Genomic DNA, 20620 nt, shown 5'->3' with positions numbered 1-20620 from the left:
TATTTTTTATCTATTTTGGTCATCTCTCTCTCTCTCTCTCTCTCTCTCTCTCTCTCTCTCTCTCTCTCTCTCTCTCTCTCTCTCTCTCTTATTTCTTTCTCATTTTTTTATCTAGTTCAGTCATCTCTCTCTCTCTCTCTCGTATTTCTTTCTACTTTTTATCTAGTTTGGTCATCTCTCTCTCTGTCTGTCTCTCTCTCTCCCTTTTTTTATCTAGTTTGGTCATTTCTCTCTCTCTCTCTCTTATTTCTTTCTCATTTTTTTTATCTAGTTTGGTCATCTCTCTCTCTCTCTCTCTCTCTCTCTCTTTTTTATCTAGTTTGGCCATCTCTCTCTCTCTCTCTCTCTCTCTCTCTCTCTCTCTCTCTCTCTCTCTCTCTCTCGTATTTCTTTCTCCTCTTTTGTCTAGTTTGGTCATTTCTCTCTCTCTCTCTCTCCCTCCCCTTTCTTTTTATCTAGTTTGGTCATTTCTCTCTCTCTCGTATTTCTTTCTCCTCTTTTGTCTAGTTTGGTCATCTCTCTCTCTCTCTCTCTCTCTCTCTCTCTCTCTCTCTCTCTCTCTCTCTCTCTCCTTTCTTTTTATCTAGTTTGGTCATTTCTCTCTCTCTCTCGTATATCTTTCTCCTTTTTAATCTAGTTTGGTCATCTCTCTCTCTCTCTCTCCTTTTTTATCTGGTTAGTTTTGTCCATTTATATTGTTTCAAGGCTTTTGGTAATCCGTTTCTCCTTTTGTCTGTTCTTATTATATATTATTATGTGTATTTTTCCCATTTCATTCCATGTGATACCACTTTCTTTTTCGTGTATTTTCTTCTACTTTTGTTTGGCTATTTCATTTCAATGCCTTGATTATTTTTTTCAAAATTTTCCTTTTTCTTTTCGTTTCGGTTACTCATCTCTTTCTTCAAGTCTTTCGTCATATATTAGTTTACTTGTTTTTGTTTTCTGCTCCATTTCCCTGCACTTTGTCCTATCATTTTCTCTTGTTTAATCCCTAAACTGCCTAGATTTTATGTTTCCTTGTTTACTTATAATTTCTCAATGCGCTCATGGTTTTCATACCTTGATTTTCTCTTATTCCTTCTTTTGTGTTTGCCAATTTTCATTTTTCTCTCTTTATTTCCTAATGTAGGCAATTACCTATTAACTTATATAAGTTACAGTCTTACTTTTTAAAAATCCTTCGATTCATTCATCAGTTTATTCACTGATGTTTGAGATGTCCCTCCAGAAAAATTAGGCTTTATTATTTATTACATTTGTGAAAACCCGTTTGCTTGTTGGTGTATTATCTGATGACCCCGTCATCTTCCTTATTTTTATTTAATTTAATATTTTTCTTTTTCTTGTTTATTTTCCCTTTATTCTTCTTACTCTTAATTGTTATAGTCTCTTTGTTTGTCAGCGTAATAAGTTTTTAAGTTAGTTTTTTCCAGAAAACTATTCTCTTTTATGTGGTAAAATACCAGACTATCCTTAAAACTGATTTTAACACATCCTTGTATTATTCTGCCCTCAAGATTTAAAAAAAAAATTGTCTGAAACTGTATTTTAGAACTCTTCCATAAAAGTATATTTAGAAGAAACTTTCGAGTATATTTGCATCATCTCACGATCAAAATCCTCCATCTAAGAAAATGTGGAAGCTATTGGGAGAGCTTTGGTGTGCTTTGGTCCCACAAGGAAGATTGGAGTATATATGATTCGTAAGCCTCGGCTATAAGAGGGATACTGAGAAACTTGACTACATGAAGTGAAAAATGTCTCAGAAGGTCCTCAATATTCAGGAAGCACGAGAATGTGTACAATATACAGGTCAGCAATGCATTATGTACGGGGAGGTCAACGTGCTAATACTGAGGCTCCTGTGTAAGTATATAGCGTGACTAATGATAGGAAAGCTAACTGGCCTGGGGATTCGGTTTATGTTCGACTCAGCAATTAACTGTCGAACGTAGTAGCGACTGTCACCTTATTTTCCTTGAACCACTCCCATTAGGAGAAATGGCAGTTTGGTGACAAACAGATACATTACATGAATACAACAACTAGTGCTTTTTTGCTATTCTCTGCTAATTAGCTTTGTTCATTTCTCTAACCACTGGAGCCAAGAAAACAGGTATTTCATTGACTCAATGATAACTCAGCCTTTGGCGTGCAGTATACCGTATAACCCGAATGTCTGTGAGGACCCTTTGTCCTGTTCCTGATAACACTGGAGATTCCAGATTCTAGATGACCTTGCATTCGTCTTCTCAGAATGAGAGTTGTTTTAAAAAAGCCAAGGGCCTCACCAAACCAGATTCTTTTTCGTGAATCTGTTATCATTTACATTTAGGTCCTCTGGGGGGCTGTATTGAATGGAGACCGCTCTTCATCTCATCTACCCAAGGATAATTCACTCTCAACATTTTTGCTGGCAGGAAGCATGCATGATCCTGCATCCTCCGACGAAGCAAGAAGCAGAGGCGACAAACCAAACAACAACAAAACCAACGGCAATTCCTTGTTCCTCGCTTGCTCTTTTAAACTCTCAAACAATTTTCAAAGACAAGGAGGTCCTTTACTTGAGAGCGCCTACCCTTGAGCTACGATTGTGTCTACAGATGAGATCTGCTAACAAAAAACTCGTCAATTTTTTTTTAAGGATGTATTGAAGGGCTTCAAACTTTATTTTTAGCTGCGTTGCGATTAGATAACCGTGACGTTTTCATTTTCAGATTTGTAGAACATAACGTTTAATGCCTCAGGTGGGACAAGGCGTAAGATACTAGTAGTGAAAGATATTTTACACTAAAGAGATTTCACGGGTGAATTCAGCGGCGTAGGTTATATCTATTTCTTCTCCTGTGCCCATGAAAGTTAGTCGTATCTCTCGTACATTAATAAACGCCATTGTTGTCCGCATTCGTAAATCAGTGGTAGCCAACGTTGGGTCTCCCGGACCACCCAAAGTAGTCCTCCCCCTCCTTCCCCTCCCTTCGTCCCCTTTCCACAGAAAACGACAAAGTGGCTCTCTCATCCAGCACTCAAGGACTCCTAATTAACCCGGGGAGGAAAAAAACTCTAGCCACTCACACCCAAGTGAACAACACTTCCTCGAGATTTTTTCGTTTTGCTTTATCTAATTATTCCATGGAATTCCACCCGCCCTTTACGTCTGTTTCTACAGGTCTTCCTTCCTCGGGCTGGCGCTAAGATTCTCAGTGCGGCCTCTTCTTTTTTTCTCTCCTTTTCTCGCTTTCTCGTAAGGTCAGACGGTTTATATTAATTTTGTAGATAGCTTTTACTCTCTTTGTCACTGTTTATTGTGGCTATTTTCATGACATTTATTTCCGTTTTAGAACTAGGCACGCTGAGTTTGAGTAAACGCCAACTGGGCATAAGTGATTTATATATTCAGCTGAACGATTCCTTTCACATTTCAGTTTTGTAGTGGCTATGTATTAGGAGTACTTTAGCTGTTCATTCTTCAAGAATATTTGGAGACAAATGTTTGATGAACGTGTTGACGAAAGAATTAAATGAAAATAAAACTAATATGGTAAAAGATCAGTTGCTGATAAACCTGGTTGAGAAACAAACAAACAGGTGAGAAATTGCAAAGGAAAACAACCAAACACACATCCAGCGTCCGGAGGAACCGATGGCTACCTTCCATGAATGTTATGTTCGGTTCTTTTTTAATTGTGTCGTGACCTGGACCGATGATTCTTGATCAGGAATCATACTGGAACAGCGATCTTCATGATTTACACCTGAGCATGCTGGAATAACATTGAGAAATAAGAACGCGTTCAAAATTTGGCGTGTGGTGACTTTTTTGTCAGATTGTCACAATACTTTTTATGAATGAATGCTTCACTAATAAAATCAACGTCACATTTGTAGTAAATCGATCTCAGACTTAAACTGCAGTTCACCTTTGCATTTTGCAAGCACCTCTGTTTTTTCCTGCTTGCTATGGCGTTTTTATTATATATTATATCCCTCTATTATCTTATTACTTCCTAAGTCTCCCTTTACTTTGCCCCTCCGATTTTCTTTATATGACTAAGCCATCCTGTCTCACTCCTCATTCAGTGCAAGCACATTTAATCTCGACAGCTTCCGTCCAGGTGGGTAGAGCTCTCGGCTAGCACGCTGTTGGCCCAGCGTTCGACTCTCCGACCGGCCAATGAAGAATTAGAGGAATTTATTTCTGGTGATAGAAATTCATTTGTCATAATGTGGTTCGCATTCCACAATAAGCTGTAGGTCCCGTTGCTAGGTAACCAGTTGGTTCTTAGCCAAGTAAAATAAGTCTAATCCTTCGGGCCAGCCCTAGGAGAGCTGTTAATCAGCTCAGTGGTCTGGTTAAACTAAGGTATACTTTTTTAAAATTTCAGTTATACATTCCAACCCTTTGCTTCTATTCCACATCTTTTGCAAACCTCCACCTTCCTTCTTTTGTTACTAATATAAGATTGACTTTTCTCACGCTCATGTGAGGGGATCCCCAGTTCGATCCCGACTTGTAGTAAAACTTTATTATCGTATATAGTATTCACTCCTCCGGCATACTACTTTAGTTGCACATTTTCTCCAAGGCTTCTACAACAGTTATTACCTTCGTAACTTTAAACACATATCGTCACTCGCTCCCCAGTCAAATTTTCTCACATATATTTATGAGAATTGATCTCTTCCCATCTTACAGCATCCCCTCACTAACATTCAGCCTTCTCACCAACAATCCCTTCCACCTCCCTCCACCTTTTCACCAGTCTCTGTGACTTCTGTCAGTCACCAATCAACAGGTACCGTTTGCAAAACGTCAGTCTTCTTTGTTACCATTCACACATTTTAATTTCCCTTCTTAAACTTGAACTCATTGGCCTCGTGTTATCCAGATTAGCCTCCTCGTTCCACCTGGAGATATATCAAATAGCCACAAAGACAGTTTCATGCTCAACTACTCTCACACTCCAGCTATATCGCAAAAACAAATTGATTTACTCTTCTCAAGCTTCTGCAACACTCTCTGTATTGTATATGCTACTGTTTTGTTTTTAACAAACTTTGCAAAATCTGTGTAGGCCACGTATAAGCTCCAGTGTAATCAAACGTTTTACTAACTATCCCAAAATAGATGTTTGTTCGATACAGTATCCTGCTTTCCTAAAACTGTACTGCTCTTTCCTATATTAAACCTCCTACAATGAGCTACACTTTCTTAATTGGTACGTTCCCGAAAGCATTTCCAATTACACTAAAACTGGAAACATTAAAAGTTGCAAACCAGCCCAGCTGTGTCATTAAAAATGAATACAAGTTAAACATATATTTATTAACTGAGATAATTTTATAAATTAAACCTAAACATGGTTAAACCCTGTCTCTCCTTTTTCAGGCCTCATTAAGCGGGGTTCACCTCTCCCATCCAACTTCTTATGATGGCTCCAACGGGGAGCTGCAACGGACAATCTTCGGTGCTCCCTGCGACGTCTCTCCCCCGTTCTCTTGGAAGGAACTGCACCATCGTTACCTCGGATGTCAGAACACACCAACGGCTATTTGGGTGCGTTCATTTCCACCGCATTTCTCCCCACCAACTGTTTCAGACATCACGGATGAATTCTATCTGCCAGAGATGGATTTCGTCGAATACTGAAATAAGCATTAACTCCAATGTAGGTTACGGATGTGTGAATGTGCGCGTGTGAGAGAAATAATGTGAGAGAGAGAATTCTATGTCATCTATCCCAGTTGGTCTTAGTGTTTAGAAGAATTACGCTGGACAGAGTAATTGTGAATAATTTATAAATTTCTGGAATATGATCGTAACAAAGAAGCAATCGTTCCTCATCAAAGTTAACAGCTATATTTGCAACTTTGAAAAGAGACCTTATTCTTAATCAAAAGCTTTAAATGTTTCTGTAATGAAACCGTTACGTAAATGAGAGAGAGAGAGAGAGAGAGAGAGAGAGAGAGAGAGAGAGAGAGGGGGAGTTATATAATCGTACTTAACTAGATGTATCATATTCTTTCCAAACTTAATGTATGCGTGTCACATATGCACCCTGTTAGAGTTCGTTCCGCTCCACGTTCATAATCAAACCAGAGAGGTATAAAGTGTGTGTAGTTTTTACTCTTAAGAAGTTTCACTTCTTCTCCCACTACGGTTTATAATACTCATGTGAAGAGATATTTAGTCACCAGGCATCGTAACTCGCATGACATGTCATTTGATTTCACAGTACTTCATCATGATATATGTAACCATTGTTTTGATTCTGCAGGACGATAGGAACAGCGTTTGTTAGTTTTTATTCATGCTGAAAATAAAAACACGGATTTTCCTGCCTTTTAATGAAGTCCAGCTAAGGGCTGATATTTTGCCTGTTTTTACTTATGGATTTCAGCGGAGGGAGCGAGCGAGTCTTATTTATTCGTACAGTAGTTCATTCGGTTAGCTGTGTTGCTTTCAAGATTAAAGTTCATTTTTCTAAATACGAGGGCAGAAGTGCGTACATGCACTTATTTAGTCGTGAAAGTATGATTTACCATAAAACGCTCGAAAAAATGCAGTTTCAAGTATTATAACTGACTTGACATCTTTCTACGCCAAGAGGCTACAACACTGCAACGTTCAACGTTGCAATTCAATCACTGTTTGTGTTTCTTCAAAACTCTTACCCTTACTTAGTTTACCTTTTCAGGTTGTGCATAAGGTAGCGGAGGGTTATTATAACAACATATTAAGTTCCATGTAACAGCAATAGATTTTTCTTCCTATTTCTAAATCTTCAAAGTTTCGCATGCGCCTCTGGCATGGCAGTACTGGGATCCTTATAAAACAGACAGGATTGCTACCTTTTAGATACATCAGCTAAAATTGCCAGTAATGTGAGGGTGCTACTACACAGCAGTAGAATATGTCATAAACACGTCGACAACCTGTGGCAGACCTGTCACAAAAAAGTTGAAAAAAAATTCAACGACTGTAATTGGCGAAAGAATTTTGGCAAATGCTGGATAATCATATAAAGCACTGGTTAGGACTACCAGTAAGTTGCTGACTTGCACTCGACTGTGTAGGATGTGCGTGCGATAGCTGCCGACGTGTTGATGACATGTTTACTGCAGTGTGGACACAACGTAAGAGTTCATTGTTGTTGGAGACTATTACCAGGAGTACTGCATTTTGTTAGAAAAAAAGACAGAAATCATCTAAAATTCAGATATAACTGTTCTAATGATTGATGTTTGCTCGATATTATACGATGATAAAATGAATCCTTTCTTAACATGTGTCTTTTGCAAACTAAAGAAATTACCGCATATTCCGGGTAGGTTAGCAGTCTCGTGGCTAGGTTGAAAACGGCTTTACGTTCAGGTAATTATCCCCTACTTTACTTTATCACGAGAACAGTAGACAGTCAGACTACTTTATCACGAGAACAATAGACAGTCAGACTTGTTTCACTTTTATAAAAAAAAGCTACGTTTGTGGAAAAAGGTCATAGACATCATTACCAAAGCTATCATTTTTATTCACTTAATTCTTTGTCTCTGATCAGTGTTTCTCGTTGCATCGTGCATCTCCTTGACTTCTTACCGCCTTTTATTAATATCAGTTCTTGTTTCATCAACGCCGTCATTCACCACAGTTTACAGAACATTTAACTACTTCGGTACCGAGAATATATTTAAAATGCCAGTCTACTAGCAGTTCTATTTTAACACCTTGGAGAAGTCGTTATATGTTTGGGAAAATTTCCATACTTGCAAGCACCCCCGCCAATCACTACTTTGTTGGCTATACAGTTTCTGCCACTTATCTTCGCACTTTCTTATTTGGATCAAGTTCTCAGACTCTTATGACCTTTGTTAACCAAATACCTCACAGTATCTTATCTTGTATATAGGAAATTAAGGTATTTTGTTGACGACTTGTAAATATGATCATAGTTACGCCTACCGTTCCTGCTCGTCATGCTCATTCAGATGGGTAACTCATGTAGCTAGATTAATTATGGCGTACCGCATCCTATGAATCCTAAAGTAGTTTCTCGGTTGGCTGTTGTCTGTTGTAGAAATATGATTACAATTACAGAGGTCTAGACTCTAGACTGTCGTCGTACACATTTTAGTCTAGTGTTAACGAGGGTTGATGCACCTCATATCTCTCTGAGTCTCGGTGTCTGTACATGAGCCTTCTCTTTGTATTTCTTTGAACTGTTTATAAACAAGAGACAAAGGCAAAGTTTCCAAGACTATAGGTTACGAACGGGGCGAACAAGTATTGTAACGGAAGTACGAAACCATCCTATTGTTGATTTTATAACATTTTTGGTGTGTTGTCAGACAACCTTGATTGGGATGGCTGATGATTTGGATGGAAAAAGTAAGTCTTAATGTCGGTATTTGTACCGTATAATAAATAAATTCTCAGTACAAGAGAACTTTCGAAGAAAGAACCTGGGAAATGTGATTTTGATGCTTCATAAGTTTTAAGAAAGTACATTTAAACGAAGGCAACATAGCCTACATCGCAGATTCAATTTGTAACCGATTTGTAAAACGGAGCACATTGTGCAAAGGACAAATAATTCTCTTCGGAGAGTGCATGGAATAAATAATAAATCTGCATGCATCAACCTAAACCTTGAAGGGATTGGCTTCCTGACTAGAGAGTCGGCTACATTAATACATTGAGAATATTAGAGCTGGTCAGTTATAGATAAACACTTAGTGTAGAAGAAAAAATCATGAAATGTTAAACCCTGTCATCCACAAATAAAAAAAGGGATATTGACTATAGTTGACAAGCAAATGTGATTTCGTCTAGTTTTGAATGCTAAAAGTAGGCCTATCTTCAGTCCTGCAGGGTGCTGCCTCCTCCAGCACCACGTGAGAAAGCTTTAACTTCTTAGACAACAGCACTAAAAATGGTTAATATGTGAATGGTGAATAAAATAAAGCAACTCATTCCAGTCGCATCCTTATCATTTTTCTTTAATACTCAATTCATGTAATCACTTAGGTATATTATACTCAACATTAAAAATCATAATTAGTCAGTCTTTTCTTGTCCTTCCGCTCTCTTCGTGTGTTACAAGGAACAACGCCAGTGGTCACAATAATTAGCGAAAGAAATTAATAAGTAAATAGGTAAGGCAAAGAAGGAAAGCCATTTTCTTGAGTTAGACTGTCAAAAGTGACATTTTTCTTCTTGGTTTCCTCATAATATCTTACTCGTCATTAAAGTGACACTTCCTTTCTTTGGTGCCAACTTTGTTTTTATGTTTAAAAGCTTTCTCATCTGTTGTTCAAACCGGACGACTAAAAAGGGACAGAGAAGAGGAATTTCTAAACACGGCATCTAGATAATAGGTGGGAGCAACTATAAGGACAAACTAAACGCTCGTTTTACTCGCAAACCTGACGTGTCTTTGTGAGTAGTGGTGGAGGTCGGACGTGTCCGCTTTTCGCTCCCGCATCTTGTGCTTAACAAACGGTGCTTGTGATTGTTTGGAAACAATACAGTGGCTCCTTAATGGTTAGGGCTAACCTAATATGATTATAAATAACATCTCACGATGAGTGTTTGGTGTTCGTCCCATGCGGGCGGTGGGAATGGGAGTGCCTGGGTAGGATCTACATTTTGTAGTAGGCCTACATAGGGCTCACGAGGTGTGCCGGTTTTGACGGAGCAGAAATCTACAAAAAGTAAACTGGATCCGGGCTATGCCTTGATGTCAAAAAAATGCTGAGAGATCTCCTGAAATAAGAGTCAGAAACTTTGAATTAGGGCTGACAGTTGATCAAACGTTGGTAACGGTGGATGAAGCGAAAGATGAGGTCATAAGAGAGGTATTCAATGCTGACGCATCAAATTACTCGTATGCTGACTGAGCAAGAAGAGGAAGAGTGGCAAGAAGGATCTTCGATTTTTGGGTCTAGCAGATAATGAGTGGAGTGAAAAAATATTGTGGTTGAGCTGTGTGGAGCTCAAGTTGCTGACAACCACTGGCGGATCCATAAAAAATAATGACAATAATAATACTGAAGATTTAGGTAATAATAACATAAATGAGAAATTAAAAATTGGAAAAAAATGTAAAATCTGTTATGGAAATAAAATCTTTAGAAAAAAAAATATATGTATATATATATATATATATATATATATATATATATATATATATATATATATATATATATATATATATATATATATATATATATGAAAATTATAGCAACCCCATGAAATTTTTCTGGATCCGCTAGTGCGGACAGCAGATTTACAGAGGAGCAGGAGTCCTTAAACTGCAATGGCCAGGTTTGACATAGCCATTTGATAGCCAGTATCACAAATGTTCGCACGGTAAGTCGACTCTATAAATTCCATTGCTAAAACAAGAGAGTCTTGATTTTGGTATGATATTACAGTGTAGTTAATGTCGTGCATCGTTCGGCATCTCTGGAGTTCATATACCAACAAATGCCAACGTTCATTTGAGCGTCGTTTTTCCCCTATTTCTTGTTTTTGAAGAAACTAAGGTAGATACCGATTCTTAAGTGAAGCAGGGACTCATGTCCAGTCTTCGGTATTATTCAGTCTTCAGTAATGGCCTTATTCCCCCAAAAAAGATGGGCACCTATGAGTTTCTTAGACTATCACCTTGAAATGAAATTAAAGCAGATCTTTGCAAGTACTGTACAGCAGTAGTGGTATTATTATTAGCAAAATTCATAATTAATAAGACGCATGCTCTAAAAATCTCAAGATTCCACGAAAAAATTCAAACTTTTGGCATCATATTGGGCAGAAAAGTAGGTCTTCCAATCCAATATTCCACCAAGACTGCGCCTAAAGGTAGTAAGTCTTTCATCAAAATATGAATCGAATGCTCAGTTCTAGGCCGATATTGATTTAGTATTGCAGTAGTGGTGACATGATAGGCTAAAGTTCAAAGACCTTCAAGTCCTGGAGTTGGCAAGCCCCTAAGTAACGTTTGATGTCCGTATGTGCGCTGGTTCTAAAGCCATATACAAAAGTTAAACAATATAGCTGAGTGGTTGCATCAATTCAAGGTTAAAGCATACTATAATGGAGTAGTATGTGATTGTATATATATGTATGTTTATATATAAATAATAAAGAAGTATGTCTTTCAGTTTCCTTCCTATTATATAAAAGCAATTCTGATATTTTGTTTACGAAAAACATTACCTAATTGTAGTGGGTAGATATTATTCTAGAGGGTGTTATACAGGTAGCATTTTCAACAGGTGTGTGAAATTAGTCACTGTGAATCCCTGTTGCAGAGTGCTTGGTTAAATGTTGATTTAGGCGATTCTCCTGAATTATCCATATTCTAGCGCATAATCGAAAATGCCATATTAACCAATCCTTTTCGCATTCCCTTGCCTACTTTAAGGTATTATTATAGATCAGTGTCAGTGTAATCTGGTAAGTCTGTCGAACTATGTACATTCATTAGTCTACAATGTTGTTATATCATGTTTGCCTATGTAATACCTATAGTTACCGGTGTTAGCCTATTAGCCTAATAGTAAAACCTCTGGTTGCTGTCCAATGAGTGGCAGCAGATTAACCACCCAGGGATGCATGTCCTAACTAAGACATAATATATCCATAGCCCGTCCCTTCCACGAAGTGATGAACAGTATCAATATAGGCCTAACTTAAGTACAGTATAACCTCATAAGTTTTAAGTAATGTTTGTCGGCCAAGTCATTACAAGTGGAGACGAACAGAAGCAGACCAGAATGTAAATTTCACCAAACCTCAGATAGACTGGAGAATTGGAGAGGTTTGCTATGAAATTGATTTTGGATGTAGGCCTAATCTCAGGTGCCGAGGTTATTCTGTACCTACCCTACCTATAAGTGTACCTGAGTTAGCCTAACTCTAAGTGGTAGAACTAAGTATTAGTAGTGTTTTGGTTGCCTGTCAAGAATTTACTGTCATTTTTTGTCCCTCGACTGTAATTAATCTCGGAACTAATTATATTTTTGCTATCACACATGCTCAGAGTTATAGGGGAACTTTTGGTAGAAAGTGGTTTCCTTCACCGGGGGTTCACCCACAGCTAAGTGACACAGCCTGCTAGGTTAAGTTAGGTAGGGTATGTTAGGTTAGTATGGTTCTTTTTTATAATAGATTTTCTTAGCCAATCCCTTCTTGAACGTATGGCACCCGAATGTCTCTTGTATTCACGGAACCATTCCATACAGTTCGTGCGGAGCTAATACTTAGAAATACTGGAATTACTTTCAGCAAAGCTGGAAACAGCCGTTAACTACCGTCTGGGAGATGGGGTCTCACCTGCCCAGATGTAAACATTCCAATTTGCTCTCAGCTGCCATTGGGTGTAGACGTGTTTTCTTTGCCATCTGCCCAGACTTCTGTTGAGCTTCCTTTTCCCGGTGGGATCTTTTTCTTGTTTTGTGCTTTAATGATGGAAGCCCTTGATAAACCCTGTAAGCCTGCCTTCCCCCAGAGTGTGTGTCCAGGGGTGGGCGGTAAGAAGTGTAATAGCTTTCACTCTAGTATTGACATGCCACACACCCTTTGCTCTTCTTGCAGGGGGCGTGTGTGTTCATGTACTTCACCTTGTTCTTAGTGTTGTTCCTAGTCTGCCAAGCAGTGGGTGAAGTTTGAGGGGAGGAGACAGTACCAATGGAAGCCTGCTGAAGCGTCATCCGAGGGTTACACACCCCCGATGACTCCCTTGGTGTCTGGTCCGTTGGGATCGTTTCTCCCTCCTGGCAAGCTTCCCCTTCTTGCTGCCTCTCCTTTGGGTGAGGACTCCCCTTTGTCTTCTTTGCTCGCTTCGTCAGATGTTGAAGGCCATGGGTGAATGGATGATCAGGACATCCTCTCAGGGCCTCTCCTCGCTGTGGTGGACTTTTCCCCTGTAGCGAATGGAGTCTCCCTTTATTGACCCGACTTTGTCTTCAGATTTGGCGGTAGAGACTTCTCTTGGGGAGCAGGCTCCAGACTCACTTCTACCTGGCTCCACCTGGGTCTGCCGAGCATCCCATCTCTGGAGGGTCTGCTCTTTCACCTGTCTGGCGTGCCAGTGGTGACCCATGCCGCAGCTACAGCTACTGCGTACACCGTCAGTATGACTGCCTTCGCCAAGATGCCGGTGACTGTCGCCTCTCACCTGGGTACCCACCACGCTGGCCTCGTTATCCCAGCCAGGTCCCTCCAGTATGGTGACTTCAACTGTGCCCTATCTCACAGTTCCTGCTCCTGCTGTTGCCGACTCCGCATGTTCCCCACTCCGGTCCTGGCTCCTGACTTACCTGGCTCTTGGCCCAACCTGGCTCCTGCATCTGCCCTGCCTGTGCCGGCAGCTTGTGTTGCGGCTCCTGGCTTCCCTGCCTCCCGTGCTGCATGGACTGCCAAGGTCACCTCTGGCTTGCAGCCCGAGGCTCCAGCAGGACTGGCTGGGATTGCCTGATCCTCCTCGCCTGTCCCCTCAACCTCCTGGGCTTTCCCTGTTGGTGCCCTCTGGACAGGGGAACCTGAGTCATCTCCTGAAGCTCGACTATAAAGTCCTATGCTCCTGGCTTGGTCCTTGGATCAACCAGATTGTATGCGTCTTCATAGTGCAGGATGGATCTCATTTGCCTAGGTTCTCCCTCCTGCCGGGAAAGTAGATCGGGAGGACTGTGCCCTGAAGGACTTGAGGGTCCTCTCCCCTCCACCCCCAAGATGAAAACCTTTGCAGAGGTCATTGTGCTGATTTGTTAGGACAACGACCTTGGGGAAGGGGGAGGCCTCATCTGTGGATCGTCCTTTGCGTCCAAATCCTTCTGGGGACCCAAGATGGAACCCAAGGTTGAACCCCTGGGCTGCCGTGGTCCACACTTGCCAAGGGTTCTTGATCAGGTGAATAGTCTTGTGTCTGGGCAAGACATTCGTTGTTCAAACCGCCGGAAAAATCCACTTCTAACTCTGCCTGTGTCAAAGCGATTCTGCACACCCTCGGAGGAGGCATTGCTGCCTAAACATGTTGACCCAGACCTGGTGCGTCTAGGCCTGGGACTCTCATTGCAGCAACTTACTGCAGAAGGTATCTCCCTTTTGTAGCAAGAGGCAGCAACCCTGGAAGTCACCCCCATGGCAGCTCTCCAGGCAGTCTCCTGGTTGGATCTGTGGTCGTTCACAGCATCCAAAGTGGCTGCCTCCTCAGGCACTATCATACCTAGGGAGGACTCCACTTTTGGGGGACTGTGCCAGTCTGGAGGTAGAGCCATTTCCTGCCCCGCCCACCAGACGGCATACCTGTGGGCCAACCTGGTTCTCAAGCCAAGAGACACTGTTCTTTCTTGCTTCACCAGGTCTGTGGGACCCAAGCTGGCAGTGACCCTATGGAACTGACTGTTGCTGGGTTCTACCTCTCTCTTCCCTAGGGAGTTGGTAGATGCTGCAGTGGACAAACGCTGGGCCAATGGCAGTGACCATCTTGTCCACCAGGCTGTGGCTAAGACCTCTGGGCCTTCGCGCTCCACTGCAGCCCTAAGTGGAGCAAATTTGACATGCTTTTTGTAATAGAACCAGCTGACAAAATATTTGAATCCCACCACTGCATGTATATACATATATATGTAATATGTACAATCACTCAAAAAAGTTTTGCAACACGCTTCAAAACTTTTTGGACAACAGATCAATAGATTGTATATATCATGTGCAGGATTTGGATCTCAGTTGGGTCTGAAACAACTGAACACTAGTGGTGGGTCCGAGAAATTAATCGCAGGACTTAAGCAGGGCTTTTTCTGATACTGCTTACTGTTGTCATGTTTTACTTAATTAAAGGATGTTACTACACCCTTCAGAGGTCAGCTGTTCTTATGTTTTAATATTTTCATCTCCAACTGCCATCACTATCGTTGTTTTATCTCCTTCATATGTGTGAACTTTGTAGACATAGGCCTACGACTGTTACAAGTTGAACTGTTAGTCTTATTAACATCAACAAATCCGACTTTTGTAAGATTTGCTTCACATTATTATTAATTAAATTTTTGAATGACAAGGGGTTACCTATTGTGAACTAGTGAAACTTAATATAGAATATACTGAACTAGACTAACAGATTTCACGTCTATTTTTTGTAATACATAGAATATAATCCCCACCTGCCACACATACATACATACACACACACACACACACACACAGGCATATATATATATATATATATATACCCAGATATATATATATATATATATATATATATATATATATATATATAATGCCGTTATCTGTGTAATTTCTCATTTCTTTCATTGCTACTTAGGCCTATCATTTTGATGCCTCTATGAAGTTAACTGAATATATAACCCTTTTTGTATTTCTTATTATCTAAGTTTCTAAAGAATTAAAATTAGCTAGAAATTCAACATTAATTTAGTTAATGCTAAATGCCAGCAGTGAAGAAGACTACCATGCTCATCAGTGGAGAATGTCTCCTCCTCATTGCAAAAGATGACTGTGTACAGAAATCATGGCCACTGGATTATATTATAACGCAAACCCCAGACCTCTATTCTTTGTGGCTGATATGAAGTGTTTCTTGGCAGGAGTATGATGAAATAATATCTTGGTCTCATGTAGCCTGTTACAGGATGGTTTGAGCAGCAACTTGAAGGGAGAGCAATGACCCTATAGCAACATCGGTAGTCAGGGGAGTTAGGGCGGAGCTCCTTCCCAGTGATCATCCGATGATGATACTTAACAGTAGTGCAACAATGAGGTTGTCCTCCAGTTTTTACAATGAATTTATCATGTTTCCTCAGTTCTCTCTGTTGTTGTATTCCTCTATACATGGTTGTTTTATTTACGCTAAGCCTGAGTGGAGCAATATCTGACGATAGAAACATTTGTCTTATGCAAGCTAATGACTGTGGTCGGCTTAGTGACTGAGACAGTTTAAACTTTTCCTGCCCGAATGTGGAGTCACACGATAACATACGACGTTATGAGATTTTTTTCTTTTCTGTTTTTGACAACGATAATGGTTGAATTCTTTCTTTCTTTATTTATACATAATTTCATTGATGGTTATTCAATATTATTTTATTAGTCAAAAAGCTTTTATCTGGATTCGGAATATAGTTTCTTCTTTGACTCTTTTGCCCAATCATCTCAAGTGAAATTTTTCAAAATGTTTCGTCATTTTTCGTAATATGAATTTTTCACTCACCATTCTTTTTTATATTGTTAACCGTATGATTAATAACCAAAATCGAATAAGAAAATTACATTTCCTTGTAAATATCAAAAGAACAAATTACTGTTAGGTGAACGAAAACTTCTGGAACATGTTGCAAAACATTTTTGAGTGACTGTACATATATATATATATATATATATATATATATATATATAATATATATATATATAATATATATATAAATAGTTTATCAAAATATAAGTATACTATGCATGATAAATTTAAGGTCAAATGATAAAAGAATCGTTGTTGAAACGAAAAATTGAATTACATGGAAGCAAGAGATTAAGAATTAATTAAACGTAATATCAAACGTATCCCATTAAATATACATGCATATTTAAATTTACACGTATTGGCATAGTTACATATATATATATATATATATATATATATATATATATATATATATATATATATATATATATATATATATATATATATATATATATATATATATAAATGTTTGCATAGCCATGGGGTTTTTAAGGGATGGCTCTAAGAATGATCAGGACAACAGCAGTACTGACTTTCAAAGGGGGCTATGCTCTGGTAACAGGAAAGTGTGTACAGTAATAGTGATTATGTTTAAAATACCACAAAGTCAAGGATTAAGGCAAGCTTGGATGTCCACTAAAATTATAATTCACTAGAAAATCAGATGTAAATATTTACAGGGCTAGCTATGGAGCCCCATGGCATTAACAAACTACATTAAATAAACACAATCATCAAACTAAGTGCCACAGAAAACAAATGCAAGCTAAATCACTATGCCTTTGCTAGGCAAGCATAAGCATAAATATGGGGATGGATTGGCTTAGAACATATGGGATGAAGAATAGTAGGTGAGGTTAGGACTACACTTGGTCCAAGGAAATCTTGATCTGGTATGGCACCTATAAGGTTTGCAGATGAATGTCACTGTTGATACAGGGATGATCACACAACAGGCACTTGGTACACAGATCTGCAAAAACAGGTACATTGTAATTCAAAATAATGGATGAAATGACACGTTATTTTGGAATACATAAGCAAACTAGGAAATGCGTTTTGCTCTGAGTTTAACACTTGAGAATAGTTATGTATATATGTTAACATTAGTATTGCAATGCAAAGTTATTCACAGTATCAACGTACTTATCACTTGAGTTGCTTAAGGAGAAAATGAAAAATGTAGCATGAAACTGGAAGAACTGAACGAAAGAAATCAGTCAAAGATTTGAATGGTGAGGCTGATCTAACAACTTCCATGAGTTGCTTAAGGAGGATGTGAAAAATGTAGCATGAAACTGGGAGAACTGAACGAAAGAAATCAGTCAAAGATTTAAATGGTGAGGCCAATCACAACAACCTTTAGTCCGTGGATGAGACTTGAAGGACATCAGAGCCAGGTTCCTGCAAATGGGGATCAATGGAAGTTGCATCACATACTATTCCCTACCAGAGGAAATAAACTGATGTCAAAGGGTGCTGGGTCTACAAGGGCATGAGTGCATAGTAGGGGGGGCGGCAGAGGTCACCACCTTCAGAGTGACAGCATTAGGGCGAAGTCCAGGAAGAGTTCGGGGATGGTCCCAATAAGGTTAGCCTTCTGGGAGAAGGGGCGTCCCGAGTCAGGCCCGCTCCGACGGGGGCCCAAGGCAACAGAACGGTATGGTTGATCCACAGTACTCTCGACTTACTGAACTGAACACAGGAGTCTGTCACTGGCTGGTTTTATACCACTTCATCATCGTCGGGGGCATGTTGTGACAGTTCTCTCTTAATTGGGGCAGCTATTGTCCTCGTCTCAGGTCATGGCACTAAGCTGGCCAGATATCTGAAAGGTTGTTGAAAAGTTGGCTGATAAAATGTTCGAGGAAGGGTTGAGGACAATACAGATACATTAGAGCGAGGGAGTGAGAATGAGTAAGTTGGATGCAGGTGTGCGACCGGTCAAGACGTTGACCCTTAATGGTGCGACAGGTAGAAAAATGGAGGGAAAGATCTTAAGCCAACTCATGTGACGGAAATTGGCTGGGAACTTCTAACAATGTATAGGTCTCAAAGGGTCAGTGAAAATCTGCAATGGGCTACCGATTTTCCCCTCGAGTGGGATTGATACGGTCAGGCAAAGGGGTTTTATTTTATTTATCAAAACAGTTTAACCAGACCACTGAGCTGACTATCAGCTCTCATAGGGCTGGCCTGAAGAATCTGGATGAAATGACGGGTCTGGGGAGACGCCTAACTCTGGGACCAAATAGGTCAAACTTGGTGATGCAGTTATGAATTGTGCCGATTGATGCTGATGAGGTTGTACCTAGAGTGTTACCGCATCTTAATGAGCAAATTACAACAGTCGTGGTCTTGAATCGCCTATGTGCGACGCGGGCATAAATGTCATAAATTGGGGACAAGATAATGTACATAAGTAGTACCTGTTATGATTGACAAACAAAAAATGAAAGATTGCAGAAAAATAAGACAGTTACAAACACTGGGAATCGAAAGGAATAACATGTAAACAGGGTGTATGTATCCCCCCAAATTCCTCAACCGTCCATCACTGTGAGAGAGATCTTGATCCCTCCAGATAACCACATTTCCTCCAACTCCCCTTGACCTTTATGCCCTCATCACACATTGGTGATTCAAGACTGCGACCGTCGTAATTTTTGCTCAATATGATGCGGTAACGCTCTAAGTACAACCAAATCGGCATGATTTGTAACCGCGTCGCCGAGTTTGACGACGTCCGCCAAGTGATGGCGGATGTGCAAGGCTGCACAGCACCTACGTGGTCGAGTCACGACGACTGTCAAAAGTCGCCATGTCATGCCACACGATGCAACTGTGTTGTAATGTCATCACGACTGGCGAGACGGCGTCAGCATTTGATTGTCAGACGTAACTAGCAGTGTCAACATGCGCCATCCAGTACGCCATACGCCATGTGCTTGGCAACATGCGCAATAGGCCTGTCTGTGTCACGTGTTTCTGTTTCTGTAAGTGATAGTTTTTTTCAGTGTATAGCCATTCCAGATATTTATACTAAAGGTAACTAGTTTATGTATTGGAGATATCATGCACTCAGGCTCAACTTGTATGTCACTGGAAATCTCGTTTTTTGTCATGTATCACTAGGTCAATGGTATGGTTCAATAATGATGTCGGTGTTTTTGCAACATGTACGAGGTCTTGGCTTTCAAGTAACTAAAGATTGACATATTTGTCATCGTTATCATCCAGATGTAGGTTGAAGTCACCACAAATCAGTATATATTTGATAGCCAGCTAGTCGAGGAAGTCACTGAATTGGTCTAGGAACGATCTCTTGTGCCTGGTGGTTTATAGACTGTTATGATTTTTATGTGTGTGTGTAATTTTGGTGCTGATGTATCAAAATGTACTGAACACATTTTGGTTCATTATAGATACTTTGCACACTTTTTTTGACAAAGATTTCCACTCCATCACCGTTTTTTTTCTTGGTACATGGGAAAAGTTGTGAGACCCTGGCGTCATTTCGTTTATTTTAGAATAATCATTTATTATTGCTTAGCCAAGTCTCCGTTAGCATGCATATATCTAGATTTTTATCATTTATAAGATTTCTAATAGTGTTAGTTTTATTTCCTACGGACTGTATGTTTATAAAATTGCATAGAAGATTATTAATGAAAGCCATGATCCGTATTATTTTTTACTTTTGACACATTCTTTATATACTATGCACTTATTGCCATCATATGTTTTATGTTTAGTATCACTATGGCCTTTCTTTACACAATTTTTATACTTTAAGGTGATGCTAACATTCATTTGATTTGTGATTTTCACCACATCTAGGGCAAACTTGGTCATTTTTACAATTTGTTGCGCTATGACCAAATTCCTGACATTAGGCTATAGCGGTGACAGGGCGTGTAACAGTCTTATACTTTGCAACGGCTATACAGTGTACACAATTTGTTACCTCTGTCACAGGTAGCCTTTCGTATTTGTAGTGTGCAATTGATGATATAGTGCTAATATTTGTCATCTTTGGCTTTCATTTCCTTTACAATTTTCAGGTCGTCATTTTCAGAAATGAGATTACCTATCTACGGATTTTTCTTTACAATGTTCTTGACAGTGTCATCTTCGTCCTTCGGGATATATACTACTTTTATTTTTGGTTTAAGTTTACCCTTCTCATTTACTGATATATTGCTGATTTCCTGAATCTCCTTTTTTGCCTTTTCTAAGTTTTTCCTGTCTGGAAATCGTACAAATAAGTGTCCATCTCTTGTTGTTTTAACCTGTTCAACTGGCGCCGTTGTTTTGCTCTTAATTTACCTCTTTTCATTTTCTGCTGTGCTCTC

General features: G+C 39.6%; 1 protein-coding gene across 1 annotated transcript in view; it reads left to right on the top strand.

Annotated features, from left to right (window-relative positions):
- LOC136839240 (uncharacterized) overlaps window positions 1-9061 on the top strand; it is a 59290-nt gene extending 50229 nt beyond the window's left edge. The window contains exon 7 of the mRNA XM_067104998.1: window positions 5393-9061. Within this exon, the coding sequence (XP_066961099.1) occupies window positions 5393-5653 (261 nt within the window). The 3' untranslated portion in view covers window positions 5654-9061. The remainder of the gene's footprint in view (window positions 1-5392) is intronic.
- Window positions 9062-20620: the final 11559 nt, after the last annotated feature.

Source organism: Macrobrachium rosenbergii, chromosome 6 (assembly GCF_040412425.1).
Source record: "Macrobrachium rosenbergii isolate ZJJX-2024 chromosome 6, ASM4041242v1, whole genome shotgun sequence".
NCBI classification, from domain to species: domain Eukaryota; kingdom Metazoa; phylum Arthropoda; class Malacostraca; order Decapoda; family Palaemonidae; genus Macrobrachium; species Macrobrachium rosenbergii.
This window is presented reverse-complemented; position numbering and strand designations above follow the sequence as displayed.